Raw genomic sequence first — 24,594 nt, forward strand, 5'->3', positions numbered from 1 at the left:
ATGGTAGTTTAGGGATTCCCACAGGATGGGAGTTTAGGGATTCTCACAGGATCGGAGTTTAGGGATTCTCACAGGATCGGAGTTTAGGGATTCCCACAGGATGGGAGTTTAGGGATTCCCACAGGATGGGAGTTTAGGGATTCCCTCAGGTTGGGAGTTTAGGGATTCCCACAGGATGGGAGCTTAGGGATTCCCACAGGATGGGAGCTTAGGGATTCCCACAGGATGGGAGTTCAGGGATGCTCCCCGTACCTCAGCTTGGACCTCTTCTCCGTGCTCTCGTAGTAGAACAGGAAGTTGATCTCGTGCACGCCCTCGTGGTCGGGGCCCCTCAGCCAGAGCGGAAGCTGGACGGAGGCCCCGGGCTGGAGCACGGCGTCGGGCAGGGGGATGTGCACCACCCCGGGGCAGGGGCCGCCCGCGCCCGCCCCGAAGTGGGCCGGGGACACCAGCGAGACGGCGGCCTGCTCCGTCACCAGCGTCTTGTAGGCGCTGCAGTGCTCCGAGGCGGTGGGGCTGAGCGGGGTGAGGGGCGCCGCCTGGCTGCCGAACGTGAAGAATTCGGGGTGCTTGGACACCACCCGCAGGCCCGTCAGGGGCACCTGGCTCACGTTGGCGAACTCCACGTAGGCCTTCCGGATCTCTCCGCACAGCAAGCCGGTGGGGAAGTTAATGAAGAACACCTGGGATGCAGGGAGGAGTGGGGGGGGGGGGTTACCTCAGCAAGAACCCAATTAACGTCCTCGAACATCTCATCAATTTTCAGCCCCCTCTTCAATTTTCATCCCAGCACAACCCCCTCCCCCCTGTATCCCAGACTCATTCGACTGAAAGTGACAAGCTATTAATCAGATGATTAATCTCTGATTAGTTTTCATGCCCATTCCAAATTCTTATTTCGTTTAAAATGTTCAAAGCTTAAATGAAAAAAAAAGAAAGAAAAAAAAGAAAAAAAAATACATTTAAACCCAGATCCATTTTCTCTTCCCTTCAGAGCCCAGGCAGCACAGCTAATGGCAGCTGCTTCACTTCTGTCTCACACACCCAGAGGCAGGACAGGGGAGAGGGAACATGGGGGTGGGGGGGGGTGGGCCCCCAGAACGTCAAAAGGCTTCCACACTCTGTCAGGGGCAGGATGGGCTGATGATGAGGTTGAGGGTTGGGGCAGGACAGGCGCAGGACAGGCGCAGGACAGGCACAGGACGGGGAGAGGACGGCGAGAGGACGGCGAGAGGACGGCGAGAGGACGGCGAGAGGACAGGGGCAGCACAGGGGCAGCACAGGGGCAGCATGGGGGCAGCATGGGGGCAGCACGGGGGCAGAGCCCTCACCTCCAGCAGGGGCATAGGGGGGGTGATGATGGGGTCGAGAGAGGGGGCAGGACGGGGGCAGGACAGGGGCAGAGCCCTCACCTCCAGCAGGGGCATGGGGGGGGTGATGATGGGGTCGAGGGAGGGGGCAGGACGGGGGCAGGACGGGGGCAGGCTCCCTCACCTCCAGCAGGGGCATGGGGGGGGTGATGATGGGGTCGAGGCGCCGGTCGGGTCCGTGCGTCACGGAGGTCTTCTCCTCTTTGGTTCCGTTCAGACGAGGGCCCTGGATCTCCAGGTCCTGCCGACCGCGCACGGTCAAGCCGTCGCCCACCGGGACACCTGCACACACGTTTAAACTCAGCGCAAAAACACCCAAACATACCAGTGCTAACCTGAACAGCTCACTCCCCGAACACCTCCCCAAAGCTCTACGCACATGTCCTGGGGCCATTTCCAAATGCTAATGCTTTTCTCTGTTTTTTCTACGTCATGGGAGCACCAGCGGCCAAATACATGCTTATTACCCAAAGCAAACGGCCACACGAAAACCTTCCCAGCCGGGACTTCAACATGCCTAAAGCAGCACCTCCAGACCCCAGAGCCTGGAGCCCGGACCCCTGGACCCCTGGACCCCTGGACCCCGCCCCAGCAGTGCCGCTGTCCCTACCTTCAGCAGGAGAGGGCGCTGTGCCCAGGTTGTAGACCACGCCCAGGATGTGCAGTTCGCCCGTCTGGTGGGGCAGCAGCTTCAGACGGGCCTGAGTGTGGAGCAGAGCGAAGACAAGCTGAGGCCCTTCATCCACACACGGGAAAAACACGCCTGGAGCGCGCGTGTGGCATGTATGTGTGTGTACGCATGTATGAGTACTACATTCCCTAGTTCAAGCGCGACCTCATGTTCCGCGTCAAATTTTTTTTCACTCAACCGGATCCTTTTGTGAAGCGATTGAGACTAAAGTGCTTTGGATTCCAAGACTTCCACTTGCAAGCTGGGGCTGTGAGGCCTGTTGTTATCAAGCATTCTGAACATTCCAACATCCTGTTAGCAGTAGGGTATCTATATTAGCACACTTATACTGAACAAATAACTAAACATTCAACCAAAATAACACCAAGTTCATGCAAAATATATGATATATTAATGCTTTTAGTGTATAATTTGCCGCTGACAAGTGGATGAACTGGGGACGGGTTTAATCATTTCCTGTTCAAAGTTAGGTGGCACGGATGGTGCAGTGGGTAGCACTGTCGCCTCACAGCAAGGAGGTCCTGGGTTTGAATCCCAGTCGGCCGGGGGCCTCTCTGTGTGGAGTTTGCATGTTCTCCCCGTGTCTGCGTGGGTTTCCTCCGGGTACTCCGGTTTCTCCCACAGTCCAAAGACATGCAGGTTAGGCTGATTGGAGAGTCTAAATTGCCTGTAGGTATGAGTGTGTGAGTGAATGGTGTGTGTGCCCTGCAATGGACTGGCGACCTGTCCAGGGTGTATTCCTGCCTTTCGCCCAATGTATGCTGGGATAGGCTCCAGCCCCCCTGTGACCCTGTTCAGGATAAGTGGGTTAGGATGATGGATGGACGTTCAAAGTTAACCGCCCATCCTGGGACGTCTGCAGGTGCCGGTCAAGGGGCACTCACCACTTTGGTTTCCTCCAGGCTCATGGAGAACTCCAGGATCACCTCGGTGCTGATGAAGTCACTTTTTAACGGTGCCTGGAAGCGGGACACAGAAACAAGGTCCTTGAGAGGATGACTGAATTAAACAGAATCGATGTGCGGAAGGACGTTCGGCATATGAGATGAGCCTCTTGATATGCAGCACCCTGCAAAGAGCGGGAGTTGTCTCTTTTATTGATCAGTGTGAGGTGAGGTAAAATAAAAAATTGTATTGCAAAGGATTGAAAAAAAAAAAAAGGTTTATAAAATGCCTTTACGACCGTGATTTGATCAAGCCCCATCTGTATCGATCACGTTTCCTTCAGTACAACAAGGCGACATTGGGCGACATTGGCTCGGGCGGTAGGAGCAGTTGTCTGGCAGTCGGAGGGTTGCCGGGATGTGTCAAAGTGCCCCTGAGCAAAGCAGCTAAACCCCAAGTGCTCCTGATGAGCTGGTTGGAGCCTTGCATGGCAGCCAATCGCCATTTGTGTGTGTGTGTGAATGGGTGAATGAGAAACATCAATTGTACAGCGCTTTGGATAAATGCGCTATATAAATGCAGACCATTCATCATTTACAAGCTTGGCTGCATGTAGCACTTATGGAGGGGGAAAGAGAAGTCATAGTATGACATTATATAACCTACATCCTGACCTGTGCTGGCTTTCATTAGGGCTGTGGGGGTTTCAGACAGGAGGTCTGTGGGTTTGTCAGACAGGAGGTCTGTGGGGGGTTTCAGTCAGGAGGTCTGTGGGGTTTGTCAGTCAGGAGGTCTGTGGGGTTTGTCAGTCAGGAGGTCTGTGGGGTTTGTCAGACAGGAGGTCTGTGGGGTTTGTCAGACAGGAGGTCTGTGGGGTTTGTCAGTCAGGAGGTCTGTGGGGTTTGTCAGTCAGGAGGTCTGTGGGGTTTGTCAGTCAGGAGGTCTGTGGAGGTTTTTACCTTCAGAGAGTGCGCCTCCTTCTCGTTGCTCACCGCCTCCCCCGCCTCCCCGTCCTGCGGTCGGGAGAAATCTTTCGGGGTGAACTTCCACAGCAAGGAGAGGTCCGTGAGGAGGAGCGGGACCTTCAGAGGGTTCCGGAAGACCACCTCAACGATGATGGGCTCTGAGAGGGGGGGCACGATTAAATGATTAAATGCTATCCGGAAGGTAGACATTTGTGGAATTGCCACCATTGACAACCATTGAACATGTTGGCCAACTCAATCCCACAGTCTTAAGGGGAAACCTTCAACAGGGGTCAACGAGAGAACCCTGCAGAGGGTTTGACAGTATAAACAGTTGTCAGAACCTGTAACAGTTGTTATAATTCTCGTAGACCTCAAACCTCCTTTTTTTTCCCCCATCAAACATGCAAAAATCAGCGAAAAACAACAACAGATTTCCTAAAAGAGAAGCACTGTGGGAAAGTGAGTCACCTTCCACCACGGCCAGGGGGAAGCGAGTGTTGTCCGTCTGGCTGTTGAGGCAGTACTGCGTGGGCTGGAAGGTGGAGGGCACCCCTCTGTGCACGATGGCCACCACCTGCTCCTCCAGCTCCCTCCACTGCTGGGACAGGTCCCGGTCGTACTCCTGGTCCAAACTCACGTGCGTGGCAGCCTGCTTCTCCCCTGGGGGGCGGGAGGGCATGCAGTGTGTGAGGCACGCTGCGGTCACAGACGTTACGGTTGTCACGCCCGTTACGGTCACCGCAGTCATCATGGCTGTTACGATCATTACAGTCATTATAGCCGTTAGGGTCATTACAGTCATTAAGACTGTTACAGACATTACAGCGGTTATAGTCATTAGTCATTATGGCCGTTACAGTCATTACGGCTATTAGTCATTATGGCTGTTACGTTCATTACAGTCATTATGGCCATTACAGACATTACGGCTGTTAGGTTCATTAGTCATTACAGCCGTTACGATCGTTACAGTCATTATGGCCGTTACGTTCATTACAGTCATTATGGCCATTACAGACACTGCAGTCGTTACGGAAATGTTTTAACTGCTTAAGAAAACTCTGTGTCTGCAAAGAGAACAAAGGACATTATACGCGTTACAAAACTATGTTTGTGTACTAAGCCCAGTCTCCACCAAACAGCCGAGACAAGACGAGATGGTTTTAGAACGTCTTCAGAAGAAGTTTTATCGGAGCGAACTGTCCAACTTTACAACGTCGGCTCTCTGCAGCCGGAGTTTTCGAAAACTGAGTATGTCAAGTCTTAAGCTCAGAGTTTTAGAACAATTAGTGATTTAACATTACAGTTAACTCGGACGTTTTGAGATTTAAACATGGACGTTCCGAGATGTCTCTATTCTTGTCTCATTTTCCGTTTGTTGGAGACCGGGCTTTAAAGTACTAAAATCGTAAACGTGTGTCATAATGCCGGTTGAAGCACCGGATTGCTCAGAGCACAGGACGCCTTTGCGTAAGAAAGCGGACGTCAGGAATGAGACAGCGCTCGAGGGGAGGGCAGCGAATGGAATGCGTGGGAAATGAGAACGATGTTTGACGAGGGTAAACAGAGTTTATGATTTTGAGACTGTTCACCTTTACCTGACTTGTGGACAAGGAAACGCACGGCTGGTGCGTGGGTGGAAAGTTATGAAGAGGGTCGGGAGAATTTGAGAACTGTGTGCGTTTATTGGGGGGGGGAGACACACCACTGGGCGTTTGACGAGTCTCTCCGACTTGATCAAACAAAACATTTGAGTTTGAGCTGAGGAACACGGAGCGGTAATATAGTGTTCATTTCTATTTTTAACATTAAGACGAAATTCCACGACAGTCATTACAGTGATTATGGTCTTTGTCCAAAGGGTCACTACAGTGGTCACGGTCAGTAGGGGTGGGAAATATGGCTAGGAAACACCCTGATGTTTTAGCAGCATTATTGTCCTCAGGAAACAAGGTGGCTCATGAATTCAGATTTGAGGGCATATACATGCTAATATTGATTAATTCTACTGATTCATTGCAATGTATTAATGTCATAAAATAAAGCCATGAAACAATAGGAACTGCAGGTTTTTTCAGAAAGGTTATTACACATCATGACATGCCTAGCAGCGAGAAATCATAAGTGATGAAAAAAATTATAATTATAATCGGAGAAAATACTATGCAGTTCCACTTAAAGACAGAATCATTATTGGATGAAATGCCACGACTAATCAAGGCGTTTCAAAGCAAGCAACACTAGTTAGCAAAATGAAATGACAATGTCCTGTTCCGTCTCAGTAATACAGGGCCAGAGCCTGACCTTTGAACTGTCACCAATTAAAAACTGCGGAATGTTCATTATTGCCTTGTTGGTTTCTTCTTGTTTGGTTTATTTTGGCATTCCTTTTCTTCAAATGCATGGTGTGACCCTGATTAAAACCGCAGAACACCATGTCTTGTGGCAACTGCACACTGTGATAATGTGCACAAATAACACACGAATTAGTGAAAAGGACCAAAAAAATCTCCGCTAACACTACATGTATGACAAACACTGAGACCGCTTTCGATGGGGCCGGCGACGGCACACACCAATTGGCTATCACAGACCAGCCATCAACCAATCAGCTATTACCAAGAGCCCCAAAACCACATAAAGTCTGCAGCAAGGGAAAACCTATGGAAAATTGCAGCCTTGTGTGAGCTGATGGATCCAGTAGCAGGCGCACTTACGCGCTACAGATGCAGTTACTGCTGTGCGACTAATAGACCGCACTCACCCGGGTGTCCACAGGGGGCGCCAAGCTGCAGACAAATACGGACAGCCCTCCCTCCTTGGGTGATCCCATTTAATGAATGAGTTCATACGGGAGCGACCGTAACCCTAAAAGGCACACGTGGAGGGCAGACGGAGCGCATGCGGTCCCAGCCGCTGGCAGTGAGCGGTGGCGGGAGCAGGAAGGGGGGAGAGAGGGGGGAGAGGGGGCTCACCTTCCGCCAGCCTCCGGTCGTGGCCGAAGAAGACCCGCGTGGCGGAGCTCTGGATGCAGGGCAGGGGCAGCTGGGGCAGGCCGCCCTCCGGGGACGCCTGGCTCACATTCTGCTGAGGAGAACGACATTAACACATCAACAAGGCTGTACCGCTGGGCGGCCTGTAGCGTAGTGGTTAAGGTGAAAGACTGGGACACACAAGGTCGGTGGTTCTAATCCCGGTGTCGCCACAATAAGATCCGCACAGCCGTTGGGCCCTTAAGCAAGGCCCCTAACCCTGCATTGCTCCAGGGGAGGATTGTCTCCTGCTTAGTCTAATCAACTGTACGTCGCTCTGGGTAAGAGCGTCTGCCAAATGCCAATAATGTAATGTATTATCTTATACTGCACTCCATCGGTGAGGATGTGACTGTAAGCATTTTGCTGACATTATGTCCGGGATTAGTCTACAATGTACGTACTTATTTTCTAATTTAGGAAAAAAATGTAAGATGCACCAAATGTACCCACAAACTCTGGATTATCTGGACTGAACCGGATCACACAGAAAATTGGACTCAATCGGGCAGCTCGATTTACCATTTACTTGAGTTTATGCAAGCTGAAAGCCGGATTACTAAAGTGATTCCTTCAGTCTTTTGAGGGCAACATCAATATTGGCCTTTGCCTTCTCATTAACATGAAGTTCGGAGAACAAATGTGCTAGCTGTAGCAACTTTTTATTTCACACTTTTGTTTACACATAAGAAAACTCATAAGAAAACCCGGTAAAAACTTGTAAACGTAGAGGAACTCCCTCAGAAAGGCGCGTTTTAGACACACCTTGTAAACGTAGAGGTACTCCCCCAGAAAGACGTGTTTTAAACACACCTTGTAAACATAGAGGTACTCCCTCAGACAGGCGTGTTTTAGACACACCTTGTAAACGTAGAGGTACTCCCTCAGACAGGCGGGTTTTAGACACACCTTGTAAACGTAGAGGTACTCCCCCAGACAGGCGTGTTTTAGACACACCTTGTAAACGTAGAGGTACTCCCTCAGACAGGCACGTTTTAAACACACCTTGTAAACGTAGAGGCACTCCCTCAGTAAGGCACGCTTTAGACGCACCTTGTAAACGTAGAGGTACTCCCTCAGAAAGGCGCTCTGCTGCGACGCGGCCTGCTTGCTGTCGTTGATGAGAATGTGCCGGAAGGCGGACACGGCGTTCTCCGGCTGCCTCAGCGTGAAGGACTGCCGGCCGATGGTGAAGTTGATGTGGTCCTCCGCCAGGGACCAGCCCTTGCCCTTGTACACCTGCATGGCCTGGCAGTAGCACCGCAGCGCGTGCCTCTTCTGCAGGGAGAGACGGGCATTCAACACGCAACGCAAGAACGGAGGCAAACACTTCAGTCATCACGTAAGGCGCTGGCTTCATACCAAGAAATAGTTTTGATTTCAGCCACCCAAGAAAATGTTTTTGATTATTATGTTTTGATAGATTAAACCAACAGTCTGTTTTGCTAAATCGATCATTGTCTATCTCAACAGGAAATGTGGGCCACAGTGCTCCTCTTACCCGATGCACACTTTTGGCTAAGTCAGAACACGCATAAATGAAAGCTCACACACTCACTTCAAGTGTCTTCGCCACACAAGCTTCTACATCTCATGTGTGCCTTTTCCTCCTCCCCTAGATTTACCCTAAGCCACCGTCTCCCCAACCCGACCCAATCAACCGACCCCAACACAGCACCCCGCATTCAACAGCTAGAGATCGCATCGAGCTGCTAATCAGTCGAACGGGGTGCGTCAAACGAGGGTTGCAGTGAAAACCTGCAGGCTGGTAGATCTCCAGGCACAGGGCTGGGAAGCCCGGCTGTGAGCCGTGAGGTCGTTCCTGGGCCGCACGGCCGCAGAGCAGCCTGCTGATGACCCATCCCCAGCCGATCGAGCGTGGAGTGAGTCCCAGCACCAAAGAGTCCCGGCCAACCAGATACCAACCAGGCACGTGTCACCCGTCAAAACGCTGCACCCCGTCCCCCAAAAACGCAGTACCCTAACCCCGATCCTAACCTGTGCGGGGATTCACAGCTGGGCTCACCACACTCCCAGCTGTTCCTCCGTAGCACCCTGCTTCCGGCTGAGGGCGGATTGTAGTACAGTGTCAAAGCTGCTTTGATACACGTGCTTTTCACGGCTTGTAAACAGCACTCACACTCTCCCTTACACACTGTGCTGTTACACAGAGGGGTTCAGGAAAGACATGTTCCAGACAGAGAGAGGTAGTAATGCTACTGTACTTATTAACTGTAAGATTAAAACAGTGCAGGTTAAGTTTTTATTCCGGTTTAGACTCATTTTATCCATTGGTATACCACCTTCCATATCCAACTGCAGCATGTCTGATTAGCCTCCCATCTATCAGAATCCAATCTAAGGTTTCCTTAAACCCAGAATCTAATATACAAGCCTTCGTTTTGGAATATTATCCATTTCTAACATCAGCATATTATAAAAAAGTAAGATCAGAAGAGCTATGAGCTCAGTCCGCGTTGTACGAAGCGCCCTCTGCTGGCCGTATTTGGCCGCTGCAGTGAAATATGATTTCAAAACCGAAACGAAGCCAAAACAAAACAGTGTGAAAGCAGACATCGCTGGGGATTCCCGGGAGAGCGCACTCACACAAACAGAATTTCATTTATTTCTAAAACAGTATTAAATAACCGCGTCAATGTGCGAGTGCTTCTCGCTGAACCTCCGGTACTTCCCCCGTTGTCATCTCTAGACAGATCATGACAGTGTAACAGGCTTAAGTGAGGAGCGCCCTCAGACTACTCTAATAAACGGCAGAAATTAACAACACCTCGCCTTGCATGGCGGGGAATCTGAAATCCAAATCCAGCCCGGGGGTGTCATCTCCTCCCCGATAATTAACTGAACAATTAGTGCTACTGACTGGCCAGTCGGTCGTCTCCTCAGCCCTGGAGGAGCGTGATTCGACCCTGCTGTATGGGGAGGGGTGCAGTAATGACGCGGGACGGTTCTGCAGCGGGTGAGCGTTACCTGTCCCGCCTTGCTGAACCTGTGGCCGGCCAGGATCATGTGGAAGGCGAACTTGCGCACCATGGGGCTCCTCATGTTGATGAAGCAGTGCGCGGCCTGCTCCAGCAGGAGGGCGCTGCGCAGGTCCGAGTCCTGCAGGGGGCGCAAGAGCGCACGTTCAGAGGAACACCCGCACCCCCACAGAGCTCCCTCTTCCCCCTTACAGCCGCCCTGCTTTAGCCATTTTACAGGGCTTCGCCACACGCCGTTTGCGAAAAGTCTGTCTGAATACAAACGGTTGGCACATTTAACATTTAGGGGCGCCCAAACTTTTGCACACCACTGGCAAGAGGCCTTATTTCACTGAAGTCAAAACGTCGGTCTTTCCCCAGTGTCGTTAAGGCAGTGTGTTTTGCGCTGAGCTTTTTATTAGCATATACTGATCTCCTTCAACAGCTCTGCAAAGGAACACGAGGAATCACCGTCCATTCTGAGTGGACAAGCAAACAGAAATGACATCACAAGCAGGACTCTCAGCCCGCCATCAAATTACATCACACAGATGACACAAGCGGGACCAATCATGCGGTCAAATTACATGACAAACAGATGACATCACAAGGAGCACTCTCAACACGGGATCAAATTACATCACACAGATGACAAGCAGCACTCCCTCTTAATACGGAATGACATAACAAACAGAAATGAAGTCATAAAGTGAACACTTCTTACCTCGCTTGTCATTTTAATGAGCAGGGTCGCGGCCTCAGAGTACTTTGTCTGGCTTTTGAGAATCTCAGCGCTGAGGAGTGCACACCTCTCAGCCAGCACCATGTTTCTACAGGGAAGCAGAAACCAACAGAAAGCCAGTCACCGTGGGAACCACTCAGCTTTTAAAATGGTAAATGGTTGGCATTTGTAAAGCGCCTTTTATCCCAAACACTGAACAATTAATGCCTCTCATTCACCCATTCATACACACACTCACACACCAACGGCGATCGGTTGCCATAAAAAGCACCAGCCAGCTCGTCAGGAGCATTTGGGGGTTAGGTGTCTTGCTCAGGGACACTTCGACACACCCAGGGCGGGGGATCGAACCAGCAAACCTACGACTGCCAGACGACTGCTCTTACCGCCTGAACCAATTCACAATGTTTGTGACATTTTTCCAAACTGAAATCGGAATGAACAAACAGTCTCGAATCAATCTCAAATTCCCACAATGCACTTCGCCAGCATCTCATTCCTAATTCGATTGTACAAGTAACTCATTTCAGAGTGCAATATAACGATAGCCATTTACGTATGAGGCGAAGCCTCTATATGGTACAGTACACGAGCCTCCGTTTTCATGACAACGCGTTTCCCGGGCGACGCGGGCGGAGGGAGCGTACTTGCAGACATCGCGGTAGGTCTGGATGGCCGTGTCCATGTAGTGGGCGGGATACGGTCTGGGAGCGCCAGGATGGAGGAAGGCAGACACTGCTGCCATTTCCTGGAATCAAAAAATACATATTTCATTTATTTATCCTTTATTATAGCAGGGGGGTATATCACGAAGCAGGGTTACTGACCTATCTGGACCCGTTCACCAAGTAAAACCCGGAACCCTTCCGAAACAGGAACATGGACTGAAGCAGAAATAGCTATTCCGGGTTTTACTCCGTGAACTTATCCATCCAACTCAGTAATGTGATATACCCCCCAGGACAATGAGGTTTGAGTGTTGGGAAAAAAGGCACATCATAAATACACTCAAACAGCAGCTTCTTCGGGTGATATACGGGCGCTCCAAGAAACACGTCCAGTGTAAGCAAACTTCATCTTCTTCAGACAAAGAACCCTGATTGGGACCTAACATGACCAATCACAGAGTCAATCAATCATCCAATCAGAAAAACTAATTTACATTCGGAGACTGTGTCTAACACCCCCACACAGGACACACTGAGCAGTGCCGCAGAATCAGATTGAAGGCTCGCAGATGAATAAATCTACCGGGTGGGGAACAAAGGTTCGAGGAGAAGAAAGAAAAGCAATCAGCCCTGGTCGGGGAAAGAATGGGGTCCTGAAGCAGCTCGCTCACACTGCCAGGCTCCAGTTCCCCTGGCCCAGAACGGCCTGCCCGCTAGCAAGCACATATTTCTGCACGTGGGATGAGACGTCAGTCAATGCAGAGCAACATTTTAAAGCAATGCCGTTCAAGGCACTTTTTGGTCTGTCAAGCCTTTTTTGTTTTTCACCGTCTCGGTGATAATATTAGGATTAGGACAGTGAGTTAAGAGTCACGTTCCCACGGACAATGCCAAGGCCTGTCGTTTGGCAAGTATTCAAACACAATGATTTAGACACACTGATTCAAACGCATTTAACGGCACAAAAAAACGATTTTTGGAGAGAAACTTCTCCAGAAGCCAATTTCTGCTGCTCCTTTCTACAACTGACCCATTAAAACGCCATTTCCATTTAATAATGCACTGCATTTTCCCATACACGAATAACAAATACTACTCTGCTACTCTCCTGCATGTACCTACGGGTATGCATGTGATAACTTGCAGTTATCCTATGGCATGTGCTGCATTTTTAAACTCGTGTCTACTTTGCAAAGACATTGGAAAGCCACACATATTTCTCCCCCAGGACGAGCACATTTTCTGGGGTTTCTCCAGGCTCTCGGGCCCTGCGGGGCCCCCGCAGTCAGAACCCACCAGAGCTCCAGCAGCGTACAGCATGGCCTGGTCATTGAGGAAGTCCTTCTTGGCAGTGTGGTAGCAGCTGTAGGCCAGGTCGTAGTGCTGCACCAGGAGGCAGAGGTCGGCCATTTTCCTTATCTGGAGCTCCGGGGCCTCAGGAGGGTACCTGCAGCGGAACAGCACACGCGTCACGGTCACCTGAGAGAGGAGTGTTCGCTCCCACATCAAACGCAGTCACAGGGGAACCCACCTAAGCCATGCACGGGGGCACATGGACCCAAACTGAGTCGCTGTCAGAGGAGAGCGCAGGGGGCCAGTAGGGGACCTTCCCTCTGAAGCACTCAATGACACGGGTCACTACTGAATGCAGTCAGAGTCAGAGTCAGAGTCAGAGTCAGAGTCAGAGTCAGAGTCAGAGTCAGAGTCAAAGGGAGAGTCAGAGTCAAAGGGAGAGTCAAAGGGAGAGTCAAAGGGAGAGTCAAAGGGAGAGTCAAAGGGAGAGTCAAAGGGAGAGTCAAAGGGAGAGTCAAAGGGAGAGTCAGAGTCAAAGGGAGAGCGACTTACAGCAGGCCGGCTGTGTTCTTCAGCTCGTTGATGCTCTTCTCCGGGACCTTGCCTCCTCCAAACCACTTCTTTGTGGCGGAAAACAGCGACCTGCTGAGACCTTTCCTGGAAACCAGCTTTGGGAGGGGGGGGGGGCGGGGTGTAAAAACAGTGAATTATTGATTATTAGAAGAAAAAAAAAAAAAAACATTTGGCAAGTATTATCATTAAGCATTCAAGGGTACACCTTGAAAGTCAAAGAATAACTCCCAGAAACACGCAAACTGATAATATATCAAACAGCTGCAACAGTCTTAATGATGCACCAACCCTGTGGGGAAAAACCACTTTGTTAAACTGTTACAACACGTTTCCACATCGCTGACTCTTACTTTTAACAAATTGTCTGAAATGAGGCAATCGACGTTCTCCAGGACAGCAGTGAGAAACTTAAAAAAAATAATAAAAATAAAGTGGGGAATCTTTTTGGACCTTCCCAACCACACAATAAGGTTCAGAAAATGAGTAACACGCAGCACGTCATGTTTTGTAAGCCGTGCGCATTTTTGGAAATGAAAGCAGTCCTCTTCCCCTTGACGGAGCAGGCTTTGGGAATCACCCTCTTGCTTCACAGGAACAGGGGGAACTCCACTCACACAGGAGAACGCCCGCAACACCCGGGGTGGCACTGTCAGTCTGGCGTTAATAACACGCGCCTCTTTTGTGTAGACAATTTGCTCTATTTGTTACTTTATGCAGAATCCACATTTGATGAGTGTGTTTTCTGTTCCAGCAACACCTGCAGGCCCCCAGCCTGCTCTAGTGCGGAGCGTCCATTTCACAACTCCAGCACCCGTCAGTCATGACTAACGCTGGGCTGATGATGTCACGACTGCTCCCATGCCAGCACGCAGCCCTGTGTGTGTGTGTGTGTGTGTGTGTGTGTGTGTGTGTGTGTGTGTGTGTGTGTGTGTGTGTGTGTGTGTGTGTGTGTGTGTGTGTGTGTGTGTGTGTGTGTGTGTGTGTGTGTGTGTGTGTGTGTGTGTGTGTGTGTGTGTGTGTGTGTGTGTGTGTGTGTGTGTGTGTGTGTGTGTGTGTGAGAGAGACAAAAGGGCGGCCTGTAGCGTAGTGGTTAAGGTAAATGACTGGGACACGCAAGGTCAGTGGTTCTAATCCCAGTCTAGCCACAATAAGATCTGCACAGCCATTGGGCCCTTGAGCAAGGCCCTTACCCCTGCATTGCTCCAGGGGAGGATTGTCTCCTGCTTAGTCTAATCAACTGTACGTCGCTCTGGATAAGAGCGTCTGCCAAATGCCAATACTGTAATGTAATGTGTGTCTGTGTGTGTGCCTATATATGTGTGTGTGTGTGTGTGTGTGTGTGTGTGTGCATATCCAGGCATATGTTTTATGTATGAGTGTGTCTGTCTGCGCCCATCAGTGCGTGTGTGTATCTAGGCATATGTTTTATGTATGAGTGCGTTGGTCTGCGTGTGTGTGTGTGTGTGTGTGTGTGTGTGTGTGTGTGTGTGTGTGTGAGTGACATGCATTACAGACTGAATGAGCAAAAGCATGTTCTTGTTAGAGGTTCATTTTACCCAAGTCTGTTCCAATCAGCTGAGAAGCACCTAAAACCAAAAACCACTTTGAGAATTCACACTGATCAGGCCTAACTGCCAGCCCTGCACTAATCTTAGAAAAGGCAAAGTTGTGTAGTGTGTGTGCGGGGGTGGTGTTTTAGGATGAGGAAGGAGATTTAAAACCTCATTGGCATTCTTATCCAGTACACTTCAACACAAGCAGGAGTTCATTCATTTGGAAAGTACCACACTGCAGGAGCAGATGGTCCCTGAGACGCAGAGATTATATAAAAGGGGGCTGTGGAACAGGAAGGTCTACGAGAAGGACACACCTGACATACAGTGAACATAAAAGTCAGGATTTTTCAGGAGTCAGACATCCAGACTGGTCAATATGTACATCAATACCTAAATATACAGGCATTACAATTTTACTAATTTTACGGAATATATACTTTGAAAGGTACAATAGGTAATTTCGGACTTCCAACGGTCAAGAGAGGAATAGCAGCAACAAATACGCTCTATAACAAAAAACCACACTGTTTATCCCTCCCCCTTCTCTGTGAACGTGCTGAAGTTGGCTGTTGGCAATTGGCTGTGGCAATTAGAACCAATTCTCAACCGGTGAGCTTGAATTATTGTAGTTATACAATGTTTTGGTACAGAATGTCGGGCCGTCAACTGCATACTTTGAAACCCGAATTTAAGGACTATAAACACAGGCAGAGGGCGAGTCAACATGTCAATGAGCCTTTTTTCAATGATAGGAAGGGATTGACAATGGTCTTGTAACAATGTTTTAACACAAAACTCTTACCTATTGTACCTTTAAGACGTGTTCGTATGGTTGGGAAAAATTGAATAAATTGAGGGAAAAGGTGAATTTGTGGATTTTAGCTTGTTGTAAAGACCACCACAGGGCCACACGATCTGTGGCGACACCGTCAGCGACCGGGACGCGAGGGCGCCCTCACCTGGTCGTTCAGCTGCCGGATGTTCTTCTCGATGTGGGGCAGCAGGCCGCGGAAGGTGAACTCCTGGATGAACTGGCGGATGCGGTCGTGGTCGTTCAGCGTCAGGCAGGCCCCGTGCGACGTCACGCCCGGCTGCTTCTTCCCCTCGGGACCCGGGGCCACCGCCCGGAGGGCCTCCAGGGTTTCCTGGGGGCCCCCGGGGTCGCTGGGGTGGTCCAGCTGCAGGGGGTGGCTGTCGAAGTTGTTGGGAACCGCATCTGTAAGAGGAAAAAGCTCGTTTTAAGAGGAGTTTTCAACAGGAATCCAAATTAACGCATACAGACATTTACACTTGTACACATACATATAAACTTAAAGAGAGTAATTGTAATACATGGGGCCAGTTTCACACAGATTGAGCAAATACAATTCTGAATGGAGATTCTCCAGGACTAGGCTTAATCACGGTCTGTGAAACTGGGCCGACGATTACAGTAAAATGCAGACTAGTTCACCTTTGGTTGAGGAATCGGGACTGTCCAAATCCTCGGCGTTAGTGCTGTTCTCTACCGTTGTGTTATTCACCAGTGCTGAAGGGCCTTCCTCATGCAGGTCCTAAACACACAGTTCAGTATTTCAGCGCCTTGCATTTCATTCCCAGCACAAATCACAGCAGGCAACAGTACTACACAAGCATGCAGAACACAGTGTGCACACTGCAGCGATCTACCTAGGATTAAGGAACAGAATGCAAGTGTGTGATTTTAACAGAGACACAGACTTACACCGAGACAGACACCGAGACAGACACCGAGACAGACACCGAGACAGACACCGAGACAGACACCGAGACAGACACCGAGACAGACACAGTCAGACACAGTCAGACACAGACAGACACAGACAGACACAGACAGACACAGACAGACACAGACAGACACAGACAGACACAGACCTGGTTTTGTAAACTGCTCTTCTGTAGGTATTGGCTCCAGGGGTCGGGTATCTGCTCGTCGGAGCCGGTGGTGGAGGTGTGGGAGTTGATCTTGAGCAGGTAGCAGGCCTGAGTGCCGTACCTCTGCTTCATGTCCTCGTACACAGCGTCTGCCCTGAAGAAGCCCCAGAACAGCGACACGCTCAGGCAGAGCTCGGCCAGGATCAATTCCGCAGACACTAAACAACCCCCCTCCGCACTGTGAAATCGATATCCCCACCACCGCGCTGACAGTGAACGTGGGCGGCGTCGACACCGTGGCACAGCACCAGACCCATACAGAGCCGACGGCGTCAGGTCTGGTTTCACTCAGACTCGTCAGCAAGCGATAACAACAGCAAAGTCCATCTCCACGCTCCAGGGCTGTTAATCGCTACCGGCCAATTACAGCTCCACGCTAACAAAAAGTGGCATTTCAGTAGAGTTCTCTCAGCAGGGATAGTGCATCACAAAAGCCTGGTTTTAGCCGCTGTTAGCTAGTTAGCATTCTGCAGTACTGCATGGACTGCCATGCCAGGCTACACACCATTTCCCCAATCATTATACTGGCCGGGGGGTCTGCTAAACATTGTGCCTAACAACACCCCTTTAACATTGACTGCATTTCCAACACAGCGTGGCCATATTGCTTAAATACAACACATTATGTTACCTACTAAACAGCCCCCTACCCCATGCGCTTCAAAGGGCCGAACACCTGGCCTGAAACACTGCTACAGGTATAAAAGGTAAATGCAGGTAACCCCCCGCTGCCCCCCAATCCAAAGGCGGAGCAGTAAGAGAGGAACGGTCACTCCCAGGCTGTATAGGAGGTGAGGATGTGGGGTGTGAACTGGCCTGAGAGTTGTGTAGGCGAGGAGGGGACAGTCCAGACCACTGATCCCCAACTCCTGGTCCTGGAGCCCCGCAGGGTGTGCTGTTTTTTGTTTTCACCTTAATATCAGCAACCGATTCAGACCCAAGAAACCAGGTGAGGTGAGTTAGCGGTGTAATTAACCCCTTTAATTGCTTAATTGCTTAAAGGGGCAGCCTGTAGCGTACTGGTTAAGGTACATGACTGGGACCCGCAAGGTCGGTGGTTCTAATCCTGGTGTAACCAAAATAAGATCTGCACAGCTGTTGAGCCCTTGAGCAAGGCCCTTAACCCTGCATTGCTCCAGGGGAGGATTGTCTCCTGCTTAGTCTGATCAACTGTACGTCGCTCTGGATAAGATCGTCTGCGAAATGCCAATAATGTAATAATGTAATGTAATGTCATGAAGTGCTGAGTAACAACAGAAGCCAGCACGCCCCGCGGCAGCGGCGGCCCAGGACCGGCGCTCCAGACGCAGCGTACCTGCTCTCGTCTCCCTCGGCGATGTCGTGCAGCAGGACGTAGTACTTCAGCGTGTTGGGGATGAACCACTTGGGGAAGCTGTGCTCCCCGCTGTGCTGGATGCGGTGCTGCTCCTGCGACAGCTTCAGGAACTGCTCCACGGGCGACGCCTCGCCCGACGACACCACCAGCATGCCTGAGGGGCCGCGCGTCAGGGAAAAACTACAGCTCCCAGCATGCAACGCCACAACTTCCCTCCGGCCGAGGGGATTTGTGTCTTAACAATAGAGAACTGTCGCTCTAATCTAAAATCTAAATCGCCAATGTTAGATTGTTCCTTTAAATAGTTTATTGACGTTTAGGTGCTTAATCAATATCATTAATCGATCTATGTCCTTATTAAGGATTAACCATTAACAGATAATTAACTTATCATCCCTATGAACGCTGACTGAATGCACTGGCACAACACAATGAATGTAGGCACCAACTGACAGTGTGGACCGAGTGCCAGCCTCCAAGCTTTTCTCTTTGCATGCAATCCTTTTATTTTTGAGAACAATTTCTTCGTTACACAGTTAACATTTCACACAAAGAGAAACAGGACTGGTAGGAGGCAAGGTTCCTTAAATAAAGACAGAACAGCTGAACCTCTCTAAAATGGTCACAGGCAATGTGCAGAGAATACCATCTGTTTAAACCTTACATTATGCTTATTTAGGAGACAACTTTATCCAAAGCAACATACAACAAGTGAAGGTAAATTGTAAATGGTAGGCATTTATATAGCACCTTTATCCAAAGCGCTGTACAATTGATGCTTCTCATTCACCCATTCATACACACACTCACACACCAACGGCAACTGGTTGCCATGCAAGGCACCAACCAGCTCGTCAGGAGCATTTGAGGGATGGGTGTCTCACTCAGGGACACCTTGACACACCCAGGGCAGGGGATCGAACCGGCAACCCTCCGACTGCCAGACGACTGCTCTTACCGCCTCAGCCAATGTTGCCCCGAGGGAAGGGAAGCAGGGAAGAGGTGGGAAGATGGCGTGGAACAGAAATGCGGCTGAATTAGCGAGCAGCTGGTGAAAGGATACACGCCAGATAATGGTTGAGAAACTCGTGTTCAGAAGCTGGCATGGACTGGAGGAAGTTCTCGCGGTAAGCCTCAAACCACGGGGTGGTTGCTGGGGGTAGAAAACGGCACACGGAAATTCTTCAGGGACAAAAAACAATGGGCGACCGTAGCATCTGGCTAGGCCCTATGCACAGGTTCTTACGGCAGAATACCTCACAAAGTCCAATCAGATACCAAAGCCAGGTTACAAGGAAAACAGTCCTGCTGCACGTGAATATTTCTACCATAAAAATACCATAAAGTTTCAGAAGATAACCGTAAAAAAAATCACTCCAGGAAAAGAAACTCACACACCAAACCAAAGCAAACAAAAAACAAAAACAAATCGAAACACATGCATAAGTTGGACCTCAGGCGAAGTAGCTCCTGATAAACAGACATTTTACTGCACCCAAAATGGCTCCCTCTAGCCTACACTAGGAAGTATAATTCTGTCACTCAAGAAATGCATGCACAAAAAAAAATCCAGTTGTTTGTCACACCATGTTATGCTTATTCCTGTTATTGATAATGCGTTAATGATAAACGTCACGTCTTTACATCTGATCCGGCTGCCACTGCGGAGATCTGCTGAGGTCTGGACAGCGGTCCCACTGCTGAACCGTTACGGGTCTTCACCTGCTCTTCCTGTGTTAGGCCACACAGCCTCAACAATCAAACCCTAACCCAACAGGACGCGCACACCTAGCAACCAAACCTGGGCTGCAGACAGTTCCCATTTCTAGGGTGTGAAAAAAGACAGTCAAACCAGCAAGCCCTTTGACCAGGATAAGACCATCTTCTCCAGTTACCACTGCATGAGAGACTCGGACGGGACATGACAACCCATGTGAAAAAATACTATACTAAGCATAGTTAATATACATTTGATATACTTCCATGTATTCCTAAGTATAAAATAGCATGTATAGTTTCACAAGACCTGCACTCCACTCTCAGTTCCGCCCCGAATCTTTCCATCCGGCAAGGACAATTAGCAAGAGCACGTGCTCCCCAAAACAATCTAAAATGGCCGTCAGCCAGAACAGATGGAAACAACAACAGCCCAACCCTGAAGACATCTGCCAAGGAGGAGTTAACCAGACTGCCCATTTCTCAGGCACACTTAACTATGCTGATTCAGAGGAGGGTGGAGAGCTGAACTCAATCAGGTCACAGAGCACACCTGTCTTCCTCTACTCAACATGGCCCAACACAAAATATTAACAAGAAAGCAGCGTTCATAAAACCAACTGAAGCAGATTAAGGCCCGTTCAGCAACACCTTGTGAAAAATACCATCCATCTTTTTCCTCTCTCTGTGTCACTGCCCAAAAGATGATGAACACAAACAAATTTATATCAATTCATGTTTACTGATTTGTGCACTGAGGAGAGGACTTTGGGTACCTTACAATAACCAAATCTGGGGAAAAAGAAGAACTTGATTGGTACACAACTTAAATTTGCAGAAAACATTTAGGCTACTTAAAAGGACGAAATCTACAAGGATTTTTTTTCTTTGGTCCAAATTTCATTTAGCATTACATAATGAAGTTAGTTGTGTAACAACGTTGAGCAACAGCAAAGTACAACAGCGGTATTTACTGTTGCACAGTAAACGGGACAAGACGCTAGGCAGAGACCGGGAGATCGCCGGAGTCTAGCATGAATGATTGCACTTCAAAGCTCAAACAGCAGTCGCATTAGCCCTGGTATCAGCAGAGGAGCTGGCCTTGGGTACAGAAAAAACTAATCTGAGGTAGACCAGAATTCTGACGGTTTCAGAATAAAATGCGACAGTACCGTCACAGCAGACCTGGGTCAAATACGCAATTGTTTTCAATTCAAATACTCTTCAAATGCTTGATTAATCTTGCCTGGTGCAACAGAGCACTTTTTGAGAGCATTTCATTGGTTCCAGAACATCAGACAAGCTCAGTAGAGCATTAGAAATTATTTGAAACCAAAACAATTACATACCAGTATTTGACCCAGGTCGGCGTAGCAGGCCACTCCTGTATGACTGACTCCGTGACTGCAACAGCCAATGGAGTCTTCAGCCCCAGCCATTTAAGGAGCGGCCTAATACACTGCTCACTGCTGCTCCCATGACCTCCCTGCACGGTGCAGGCTGGCTCATCCTGGGCATTTCTCCAGGGCTAGTGCGACCGCTGCCAGGTGGGATTCATCAGTGATTAAGAGAGAAGGTACTGGTGGTTACAAAAGGTGTCGGGCACGACAATGGAGTGATCGTCCCCTTCCTGTTCTGTAGGGACGCACGACAACATCGGGGTCATTCGGTTATCGGACGATATTTATTTCGATTTAATGTTTAATTGAGTAGGGACAATGCCAAGAGACATAGCATCATTACTGCCAGGGTCATGTGATGTTCCACAGAGATTTTATTTTTATTTTTATTTATTTTTAAACCAAAGTTATTGGACATTCCCTCTCACGCATGCATGTTGCGTCATCATACTAGATAATCTAAGATGCTAAGACACAACAGAATTAATGCATTTAATGCGCTGCCCCTGTAAAACGTGAAAATGTGTCCAGATTGTAGTCATCCTCCTATTTAGAATTTATTTCAGTTCACATTTTATTTATCAGTCAGGCTCGCCAAGAAAAGTCAGTAGCTCTCTAGACTCTCCCGACTCACAATCTGCTTAATAATTAAGTAAGCAGTTTGAAATTTAATTAAAAATAGTCATTGCTAAATTGTTTTCTTCAGAACTCTATACTCATGGACCTGTTCCATGAATGCGGAAGCTTGGTTGCAGTCTGCATTTGCGCTGTAAGGTAAAACAGGCCATCCAATACAGACAGATAAACAACAGGTATGGATATCGGCCCAGAATTGATTTCCAAATAGTGCAGAGGCACACCCCACAGATAATACTGAGAGGGCTTGTTTAGATCAGAACTGGGGGACACTTGATGGTGAGAGCCAAAGCAGACCCATTAAGAAGGAAAACCATCAGAAGATCATTCAACCATCTGATGATGTGATTTCCTGTCTAATAGCCCCAGAGATAACAGCCCATCCTCAGCAGGCAGTACTGATACACCTAACAGGTCTTTTTAATTTATTTTTTTCATCAGCCAATTTCTCTCTCATCACCCTGTCTTAAAATTTTTTTTATTTTATTTTTTTCATGTAAAACCGGGTAGCAGTAAGATGCAAATCACACTCCACACTCAGTTATCCAATTCCAGCCAATCTCTCAGACGAGGGCACCATTACGTTTTGTAACCACTTCAAATTACCCTTCAAATTACAAGCTTAAGTGCAACGACTCATTTTCTACAAGCGCACCGCACACTCTCACGCACACAACGAGTACAGTAGAGCTACGTCTACGAGAACCTCCAACACCCTGGAAGAGAACTGCAAGGGGGGAGGGGGGGGGGAGGGGGGGCAGAGGGGAGGGTTAGCGGGCTTCGGGAGCAAAGAAGAAGAGTCAGGAGGAATGGAGGTATGGAGGTATGGAAAAGCGAGAGTTCCCCCACACCAGCTGGTGAGTATACCTGCGTAGAACTTGGAAGTGTTCAGTTCCCCCAGTGTCTCTTTCCAACTATTGTACCAGGGGACACTGGCTTTAAGTGATCGATCTGGGGGGAATAAAATGCATCGTGACATTGTTAAGCATGACTCCTCCCCCACTGTATTCAGCCTGCACTGAGGATTTGGACAAGCAGTACTGTCTGGGCCGGTAAGAGGGGAACACATGACTCATCAGGACTGATTCATTTCAAACGCATTTGGGGGGCGGGGGCTTGTGTTATGAATGGTTAATCGTGGTTCAGAAGAGGGAGTTTAATCTCATTAGCATGATCTGTTAGTACCGTCAAAACCTGAGGCCAAAGTGCATCTGAGCTGACGCAGCACAAATGCTAAATAAAACAAAACTAGCCCCCCCCGTTACCATTAGCGTTATTTTAGCCCATCTGCTTTTGCAACACATTCCTTCAGATATGGACATATTTGACTGAATGTGGAGGGGTGGTCTTACCAGGATTTTGTCCAGAAGAAGATTTGTTTTTTTAATAAAAAAAGGGAGAGAAATAAAATTTAAATTAAAAATAATAAAAAGGTGATTGACAACACAAGCGAATTTTCACACCATGCATTGAAATGCCGTCGCTTTGAATCTTCTGCACTCTACAGACATCGATTTCCGTTTGAGGGTCGAGCGTGAATCGCACCTCCCCCCTTCGACAGACTTGTGGGTAAATGCGAGATCTGCAGTCTTCCTCTGGCGTCCAGTTCATTTCAGTTCCCCGTCCTCAGCAGCAGCAGCTTCCCATAAAGCTGCTCCCCTCCCCCCACCAAACACCCCTTCCCCAAAGTCACACAGAGGGAAGAGGGTGTCCTCTGCAACGCTTAAGGGAAGCCATCGTGTTCCAGGGAACCTCCACTCACCCTCAAATTATATAAAAATAATAATTTGTATGAAACTGCCGCCACAACTTTGCAGCTGCACCATAGCGTTCAGTGAGGGGTTAAAGGCACAGGGACCCGCCCCCGCCTCGCGGTCGAACTCACCGCTGATGTTCAGGTCGTAGTCGCCGGCGGTGATGACGTTGGCCACGAGGGCGTCGGCGGGCTGGCAGACAGACACCACCTCGTCCAGCAGCCTCCGGATCAGGGCAGGCTTGGGGGGCTGCGTCACCACGTTGGACACGCTGATCTTCAGGTTCTTCACCAGCTGGATCTGGTTGTTGGGATCTCTCATGTGACCTGCGCGCCACAGGGGAGACCACGTTCAAGCCAACGCAAGCCAACGCAAAAAACCCGACCGCAGACCGTTTTCTACACTGCGTTACACTGCTCTGCACTGCACTCTACTACAGTGCTCTACGGTATATCCAAAGCCCTGCACAATTGATACTTCTCATTCACACATTCATACACACGCTCGCACACCCGCCGCGATTGGCTGCCATGCAAGGCGCCAACCAGCTAGTAGGAGCAATTAGGGGTTAGGTGCCTTGCCCAGGGACACTTCAGCCCACCCAGGGTGGGATCGAACCGGCAACCCTCCAACTGCCAGACGACTGCTCTTACCGCCTGAGCCAATATCTCCCCACACTACACTGCACTGTCACTGCACAGTCACTGCACAGTCACTGCACTGCACTGCACAGTCACTCTGATGACAAACGGCATCATCCACACCAGGGGTGCACAACTCCGGTCCCCGAGAGCCGGTCTGTGCACTGGTCTTTGTTCCAACCACTTGCCTTGGGTTTTTAATTTGCTGACAGCTCTATAAATTACCCTGGCTCAAGCCTGTACTTGAGCTCAGTAAAATCATTAGGATACGCTTTCAGCCTGCAGCTGTAGCCGGTACTCACACACATGTCAGATAAGATATGATACAAGTCAATTAAAATCGGCCCTTGTTGCACACCCCTAATCGACACCAATGTAAATGATCAGCACGGTTAAGACCTA

At 49.3% G+C, this 24,594-nt stretch overlaps 1 protein-coding gene across 3 annotated transcripts in view; it reads right to left on the bottom strand.

Annotated features, from left to right (window-relative positions):
* trappc8 (trafficking protein particle complex subunit 8) overlaps window positions 1-24,594 on the bottom strand; it is a 41,746-nt gene that overhangs the window by 13,960 nt on the left and 3,192 nt on the right. Inside the window, exons 2-21 of one of the 3 annotated variants that reach the window (XM_061238740.1) lie at window positions 23,683-23,877; window positions 22,665-22,733; window positions 19,109-19,198; window positions 18,025-18,199; window positions 16,650-16,803; window positions 16,210-16,309; window positions 15,716-15,972; window positions 13,180-13,295; window positions 12,631-12,781; window positions 11,314-11,414; window positions 10,649-10,754; window positions 9,935-10,066; window positions 8,000-8,224; window positions 6,890-6,998; window positions 4,383-4,574; window positions 3,906-4,069; window positions 2,946-3,020; window positions 1,981-2,071; window positions 1,495-1,652; window positions 253-683 (exon numbers count right to left, since the gene is read on the bottom strand). In XM_061238740.1, coding sequence (XP_061094724.1) covers window positions 253-683; window positions 1,495-1,652; window positions 1,981-2,071; window positions 2,946-3,020; window positions 3,906-4,069; window positions 4,383-4,574; window positions 6,890-6,998; window positions 8,000-8,224; window positions 9,935-10,066; window positions 10,649-10,754; window positions 11,314-11,414; window positions 12,631-12,781; window positions 13,180-13,295; window positions 15,716-15,972; window positions 16,210-16,309; window positions 16,650-16,803; window positions 18,025-18,199; window positions 19,109-19,198; window positions 22,665-22,733; window positions 23,683-23,877 — 3,091 coding nt within the window. Of the gene's footprint in view, window positions 1-252; window positions 684-1,494; window positions 1,653-1,980; window positions 2,072-2,945; window positions 3,021-3,905; window positions 4,070-4,382; window positions 4,575-6,889; window positions 6,999-7,999; window positions 8,225-9,934; window positions 10,067-10,648; window positions 10,755-11,313; window positions 11,415-12,630; window positions 12,782-13,179; window positions 13,296-15,715; window positions 15,973-16,209; window positions 16,310-16,649; window positions 16,804-18,024; window positions 18,200-19,108; window positions 19,199-22,664; window positions 22,749-23,682; window positions 23,878-24,594 lie in introns of all 3 variants that reach the window. The other 2 variants (XM_061238739.1, XM_061238741.1) reach the window with 2 other exon arrangements.

Source organism: Conger conger, chromosome 4 (assembly GCF_963514075.1).
Source record: "Conger conger chromosome 4, fConCon1.1, whole genome shotgun sequence".
NCBI classification, from domain to species: Eukaryota; Metazoa; Chordata; class Actinopteri; order Anguilliformes; family Congridae; genus Conger; species Conger conger.